This window comes from Lutjanus erythropterus, chromosome 10 (genome assembly GCF_056507025.1).
Source record: "Lutjanus erythropterus isolate fLutEry1 chromosome 10, fLutEry1.hap2, whole genome shotgun sequence".
Lineage (NCBI taxonomy): Eukaryota > Metazoa > Chordata > Actinopteri > Lutjaniformes > Lutjanidae > Lutjanus > Lutjanus erythropterus.
This window is the reverse complement of record NC_139326.1, coordinates 27,388,874-27,396,468: the sequence shown is the minus strand read 5'-3', so window position 1 is coordinate 27,396,468 and position 7,595 is coordinate 27,388,874. Positions and strand designations below refer to the sequence as shown.

Below are 7,595 nucleotides of genomic sequence, written 5' to 3'. Positions count from 1 at the left end.
CTGACATAAGGTTTCAATCACTGGATGGGGATCGACCAGCTCACTCAGTAGAGTATACTAAAGCTAATAGTCCTCTGCAGTGGCCTGCATTCAGTTCTGGCCTGCAGCACTTTGCTGCCTGTCATCCCTTCTGCCTCTATCCCCATTTCCTGTCACCTTCAGCTCTATGTCTAATTTAAAAAAAAAAGTCCCAAGAAAGGTTTGACTTTCTTGTGTTCATTTAATCTAAATCATTTAAATGTATTTGTGATAAACTTAGATCCAAACACTGGTGTCTCCTAATAGATAAAGCTGCTTGGTGTCATAACAAAGCAGACAACATACACTGCAGGAAACCATCAGCACAAATAGCTATGAACGTTGGATGAACATGGAGGTCCAAGGTTGTCTTAATTTTGCACAGTATCATTTGCATTGCACAAACCTGCAGTTCTACAGTAAGAACTAGTTAATCCTGACCTGTTTTGTGATACTAGATAAGTGTTGTGTGGATGTTTTTGCTTCAGAGCTTTCCTTCATTACTGCTGAGCTAGACTGAACTTTTTACTTACTTTTACTTATGTGTTAATATTGACTATTTTCATATCAGCTCCAAGGGCCATACTGGCTTTGAAGTGGAAACTAACGGTGCAACCTCAGCTGTAATCCATTTCTGTGTAAATAGTAAGCCAAGCAGGAAGTAGACAGGGCAAACTTTCAAAGAATACTTTCCCTACTCTGCCTCTGGAAAGATCTACACAATGGAAGCATTGTTACAAAATTAAGAGTTTATTATAAAGCATTATTACTTAAAAACCCACAGCCTGTTCACCCTTCTGACATCTGGCAAGAGATGCAGCAATATCCGCTGCTGCACCACAAGACTACAGAGCAGCCTCTTCCCACAGGCTGAGACCCCTTAACTCATCCTCGGCACACCACCATGCAAATTAATTATTTGTATTTCTTTGGCTTATTCATAAAATCCACTGCATGTAACTGCTGTGCATAAAGTTTGTCTTTGTGAGTGGCAAAAAGGAAACTGCAACTTTATCAAGTTATACCTCCCTGTGCTGTAATACGATAAGTCTACTTTATTGTTATTGGATTACGTATAATTTGTCCTCCACAGAGAAAGGAAAATAAGCTTTGTTCACTAGATATCCAACACTAGCTAGTGTAAGTAACAAAGATAGGAGCTTTCAAAAGCAAATACTCGAGAGAAAAGCCAGATTGAATAGTTTTGATTAGTATTTTATCATTTTTCCCACTGCAGCCATACTGATACAAAATAATAGGATAAACAGGCGCTACCAGTGATACTTTTGTCACATTTAGTGTTGCAGAGCCTTTCCAGTGAGCCAGTGAGCACAATAGTAGCACCCTGACCTGTTTGACAGACCCTAAATATCATTACTTGTGTATATTTTACCATTTCATGACAAAATGAACCATATGAAATATTTAGTTTATTTTTTAGTCTCCAAAGAGAGTTGGCTTGTTGCTTATGTATTTAAAAATCAGTTTTTATTAACTTGTGTTGTTGTTGTGAAGGCAATTGACATCCCAATCTCAATTAACAGGTGCACCAATAACTCCTCAGGCTTGTGTTGACAAACCATTTCCTGTACATTTGCAGTACACAATGTTGGTCAAGTTTATCCACCCCCCAGGGCTGGTTTTTCATTTTTATTTCAGTTAACATGTTTTTTCACACCTAGTTTCAGTTGATTAAATTCACTTACATGTGTCTGATTACATTTTTCAAAATTCAACACTTGAAGCACCAGGAACTTTCCACTGCAAGATATGTGAACAAACAAGAAAGATTCATGACAGCCATTTGAAAGGAGTGGTTGTTTATTACAGAGCATAAGGAGACTACCCAGTCTAGACATGAAGCAGAATACAGTATGAGCTACTTGTTCCTCTGGAAGTTGAACCCATGTTGGAGGGCAGAAAAGCAAATGGGGAGTAGAGGAAATAGAAAAGGCACTCTTACACTTACTGTAGCCAACGGGATGACCTCTGAGTGGTAAAAGGGAACAAAACCAAAACTTGAAACTCAAACCCACACATGGGATGGCCATGTAAACAAGGCTGGTTTCTCTGTACTACACCAACCAAATGTTGCCATCCCATTAATGAGGGTATGAGAGCCAAAGAATTGCACCAGACATTTTAATTGGATTTCAAAACTAACCCACCTAAAAATAAGGTCTACAGTCCACAAATAAAAAAAGGTTGTAAAAGTGTCATTAACAGTAGCCAGCTGAGGCAGCCCAAAGCTTTTCTGTACAACACCCTGGGGACTCAACCAAAACACTGAAAAATGAGCAAGTCAAAAATGAATTCAAGATTCATTAACCAAGTGTGTTTAAAGCTGCCTTCTGAAACGTCGGCTTCTCTGTATCCACGCCGTGTTTCAGAGAACAAATAAATAGTGTTGAGGTTTGAGTTCTAGCCAATAAGACAAAGGCAAAGAACACACTCCGCTAAGAATAAAGATGGGTACCAGGTTTCTCTGTAGCTACACCTGCCATCAATATACTTAAGGAGTTAAAGGGGCCTTCGGTCACATCAAACCATAAAAAAGCGAGTGAAACTACATTTAAAAAAAGGACTCATTTAAAATTGAATTTCAATGCATAATTAATCCAATTTTTTCTATCACGATCAAGTATAACCAGTACCTCTACAGACCAGAGCAGTGACATAGCAGCTTCTGACTTTTCTGTATTACGTCAGAAAACAGCAAAGGTCTGTAGAGGCATCTGAGGCTTTACGCTCACTTAAGAGCTTGAATAATAATTAGGATTTGGCTCGTCCCTTAGCCTGCAATGCATAGCATTTTTTGTGATAACAGCAACAACCCTTGAATTTTAATTGTGCCATTCTAGCATCCTCCACAAAGACAAGGGAATAAAGCTAACAAAAAGGATAAAGAAACAGTGGGTCAGCGAATAATTGTATCAGATTGACAAAAAGGAGGAGGAATGTTTAGAAAGAAGCTCAACTTGGTTTGCGAAGATCAGAGGACCCTCCAACTATCAAATGATGCTTCTAAAGGGGCTTGAAAAGTTGTAGATGTTGCAGACTCTTAACATCAGTAGCACCAGTAAATTAAGAGGGGTATCGCATATAGCCTAATATGCTACCGCCATGACACTGAATGTAAGACTGACAATAGTGTGGAGTGTGGAATGCCAAAAGGAGAACCAAAAGCTGCTATTCAGGGTCCATCACAACAAGAAGCAGGGGAACCTCAAGACGCAAGACAACATGGAGTACTATGATGCATGAGTTCATGGAACCCATCCATTCTTTAAACATCAAGTTTCTGAGGCAAGCCTCCTATGACCCAGTATCATACTGCAACCAGCAGAGAGGAGTAACAAGACAAAAGGAGGGAGGTGGAGTGAGGAAGGGAGGGAGTCATGTGTTAAGTGATAGCATTATTATGAAAGATGTGCGCATTTCACCCCCTGGAACCTTGGAGGCTTCTCTGTAGTATACACCAACAAGCCTGGGGGGAAAAGCTTAACAGGTTTAGTATTTGAGTTTTTTGGGCACCTCCCATGGGAAGGATTCACGGCCAAAGTGGCCATAGGCTGCAGTCCTCTGATACAAGGGCTTCTTCAGATCCAGCTCCCTGGAATACATAATCAACATATTTAGCAGCAGTCACACCCAGTGACCTCAAGTGCACACAGACATACTCACACAGGCATACTGAGCACATTAGCCGGCGGGGAGTGAGCCACAAAAAAAACATAAGATAATCAGGTTTGTTAGGCGAGCTGGTAAAGGAGGAAACACGTGAAGCTTCAACACTTACCCTGCCAACCAAACTCATCCCTGAGTAGTGTGTTGACTGCAGCTTGCAGATGGAAACCACACTAATTTTCAAAAAGGATGCTTAACTAACTATGAGCTACAAGGCTTGATTACAGATATCATAAATGTCTACTTTAATGAGGAAAACTTTGCCCTCGCTAATTCCCATATGTGTCAGCTTCAACACTATGCCATTTAATTTAGTAGAAAGCGATAGAGCAAACTCACAGCTTTTAAAGCCAAACAAAATGTCAGCTGAAGCAAAAAGAAAACTGCATTGGCTCAGTTTTTCAAAATACATTAATGGATTAATTAACTAAATCCTGAGCAGGAGAAGTAAAAGAGGAGACATACTAAGGCACAGGACGGAGTCAGGAGCCGTTGTTTCATTGAGTATCAAGTCGCTGCGGAGGTTATGCGTTACCTGACAATGACTCCAGGGCGGAGATCAAAGTTCCTCTTCACAATGTCAAGCAGCTCTCTCTCACTCTTGTTGGAGGTCCCATAGTGGAAGATAGAAATGGAGAGGGGATGGGCAACTCCAATAGCATAGGACACCTGATATGACACACAGGCATTATATTAACCATATAAAGACAGAAAACTTCTGATAGGAAGCCCCGCTCTCTAAAATGGAGGCAGGTTTTGACACAAGCACTCACCTGGACCAGCACTCTCCTGCACAGTTCAGCCTTCACCAGAGACTTGGCCACCCAGCGTGCAGCATAAGCAGCAGAGCGGTCCACCTTTGTATAGTCTTTGCCAGAGAAGGCACCACCGCCATGGGCTCCCCAGCCACCATACGTGTCAACGATGATTTTACGGCCTGTCAGGCCAGCATCACCCTGTAATTAAAGAACGGTTACAATAGATAAATAACTCAGACTAGAAATACTTTCCAAAGGACACACCCTCCGACACTTACCTGTGGGCCTCCAATAACAAAACGCCCGCTGGGCTGCAGATGGTAGATGGTGTCGTCATCCAAATAGATGCAGGGAACAACAGCCTTGATGACTTTCTCCTTCAGGGCATCCCTCATCTCCTCCAGGCAAATATCCTCATCGTGCTGAACAGAGATGACAATCGTGTGCACACGCACAGGAAGCATAGCGCCGCGGTCCTGGCGGTACTGGACAGTAACCTGTGGAGAAGATTCAAAATATAAATGAGATATAAAACGCCAACAGAGAAAGAAATTATAGTCATTAATAACAGCAACTGTAACAGCTCTACCTGTGTCTTTGAGTCTGGTCGGAGCCATGGCAGGGTGCCATTACGACGCAGCTCAGCCATCTTAGCGTTCAGCTTGTGGGCGAGGACAATTGTGAGAGGCATGCACTCCTCGGTCTCATCAGTAGCATATCCAAACATCAAGCCCTGCAGCAGCAGAGACATTTACTTAATTAAGCATCATTTAAGGACAATAATACCAGCAATCTAAATTCAAAACACTCATGAGAACAAAATGTCCACTACCGACCTGGTCCCCAGCTCCAATGTCCTCCTCATTGCGGTCAATGTGGACACCCTGAGCAATGTCAGGAGACTGCTGCTCCAAGGCCACGAGAACATTGCAGGTCTTATAATCAAATCCTGTGCAGAAGACAGACATCAAGAGCTCAATACACTACTCATTAAAGGAAACACACAGACAACACACTGCAAGCCACAAACACAACAACATGCCACACCTTTGCAGGAGTCATCATATCCAATTTGGCGGATGGTGTCGCGGACAATCTTCTGGTAGTCCACTGTGGCACGTGAAGTCACCTCACCGGCCAACAGGATCATCCCAGTCTTGGCAACAGTCTCTGCATGAGACAAGACAGTAAAATTCAACTTTCCACTATCAAGATAAACATCTGGCTGGGATGGTCACAGTATTAGATTTTCACCACACAGTTACCGATTATCAATTTTATGGCACTATCTGTAGGTCAGATTTCTCTTTATTTTGTTTACTGTATATTTTTATTGTTAAATGAAATACAATAACATGAAGAAGACTCATGTCAAAACATTCATAAAATATTACCCTTTTTTTGCGTCATGGCTACAAGTGCAACCATTTTCCTCTACAACCTGTACTGATTAATGGTCTGCAGCTCTCCCAACAGTATGCATTCCTCCCTCTTACCCACCCAAAAGAATCACACTCATAATACAAGTGTAAGGAGGTGGAGAAAGTCTTAAACACAACTGTACAACAGTGTACAAGAAAGTGCAATTACACAAATTAAATGGATAGTGAAAAGGTGTGTGGGTGGCATTGGGGGAGGGAGGCAAAGTAAGAATGGGAAGAGACAGGAATGATTTAAGAGCACACAGTGTGCTTAAGAGGCACTGGATGATGCATCTCTTTATTATTAATGTATTAATGACAATATTTGGTTATTAAAATATCACTATCAATACTGGTATATTGCAAAACACCTACATCTGACTTGAATTAACATGACAATACTTCGCTTTTATGGTGCTATGCCAAATTGGAGACCAATAAAAGGTAGCTCTTATCTTACACATGTGGAGAAAATACATTTTTTCTTACCACATGCAACTTTGGCATCAGGGTCCTGCTTGAGATGAGCGTCCAAAACTGCATCACTGATCTGATCGCAGATCTTGTCTGAAAAACAAGAACAAAGCAACTAAACACCGACATCAATAACAGACCTCAGAGCACATGGGGCTGAATGTAAACTGTGGCACGTTAGAAGCACGAGCCCGAGTGCTGCTCGGTGGGAGTGGCTCGGAGGATCTTAAACTGTCGCCATTTCATCATGTGCACATGTGGTTCGGAGTGAGCGCGCGCAACTATCCGTGAACCGGAAGGAAGGAGAGATACATTTATAAACACTGAATTAATTACCGTTACATCAGCCGACGATATATGAAGACTCCCACTATCGCATACCGCTGTTCAGACAAACGGACAACACGTTATCAGTCATCCCGCGTGCCTCATGAAAAGCCCCGGGCCATTCGGCACGTCTAGAAAAACGTTAACCAATTCACGAGTAAGAAGAAGAATACTCAAAAAACCTTAACGTTTACAGTAAATATCTGATACGAACACTGGTAGGCTTACTGTCGATGAACCAGACACGCGAGAGCATCATCTATTTGGCAAAGATTAGCTAGCTAACATTGTCGTGTCTCGAAAGGAACCCCAGACCCGCGAAAGATCTCGCGAGAGTGATACATTATGAAACGATTAGTTTGTGTGATTAAGAGTCAACGTATACAAATCTCACGAGACCTCCGCAACTCCTGGGTTCCTTTCTCCACATGACCACATTAGCTAGTAGCGCGTGCTCTTAAAGCCGGCCCAGCTAATGTTCAAGTGGCGGACAAGGCCGACGTATTCAAATTTGAATGATGTTCATTACAATTTTATATTAAAATTAAACTTGAAATTGTAGGGGACGAAGGCAAAACAACGTCATAAAGACATTTTCACAAATTTCGTTTATTGCATCAGACAGTGTTATAAAAAGGATGGTGTCCGTGTGTCGGCTCTTACCGGGGTGTCCTTCTCCGACCGACTCTGAGGTGAACAAGAAGCAGTCCTCGTCAATGAGGGAGTTGTGGAAACCATTCATCTGTCCGTTCATTGTCGTGGATGGTGGCTGCTGTTGGTACGAAATATAAAACTGTTAATATTAAACTAACTATTTATTCTCACTAGCAGTATCTCGGCGTTTTTCCTGCTCTCCTAAAGGGTAGTCGGTGTCTCTCTATTGATCCTCAAGCCTGAGCCTCATGGCGCA

The 7,595-nt window shown here is 42.0% G+C and overlaps 1 protein-coding gene across 1 annotated transcript; it reads right to left on the bottom strand.

Annotated features, from left to right (window-relative positions):
• Window positions 1-1,821: 1,821 nt before the first annotated feature.
• mat2ab (methionine adenosyltransferase 2Ab) lies at window positions 1,822-7,595 on the bottom strand. The gene is made up of 9 exons (XM_084728867.1): window positions 7,349-7,595; window positions 6,374-6,451; window positions 5,511-5,633; window positions 5,300-5,412; window positions 5,053-5,196; window positions 4,742-4,960; window positions 4,479-4,661; window positions 4,241-4,374; window positions 1,822-3,631 (listed from the first exon to the last, which is right to left on the bottom strand). Exons 1-9 carry the CDS (start codon window positions 7,437-7,439, stop codon window positions 3,529-3,531), a joined length of 1,188 nt encoding a protein of 395 aa, XP_084584993.1. The 5' UTR covers window positions 7,440-7,595; the 3' UTR covers window positions 1,822-3,528.

What these genes read in the sequence shown, in the direction of transcription:
- mat2ab (XM_084728867.1), bottom strand. Translation starts at nt 7,439, where the DNA reads ATGAACGGACAGATGAATGGTTTCCACAACTCCCTCATTGACGAGGAC. An exon ending in ACATTGGAGCTGGGGACCAG is followed by an intron (nt 5,197 to 5,299) that starts GTCGGTAGTGGA and finishes CTGCTGCTGCAG; the next exon opens with GGCTTGATGTTTGGATATGC. An exon ending in GCAGGAGAGTGCTGGTCCAG is followed by an intron (nt 4,375 to 4,478) that starts GTGAGTGCTTGT and finishes GTGTCATATCAG; the next exon opens with GTGTCCTATGCTATTGGAGT.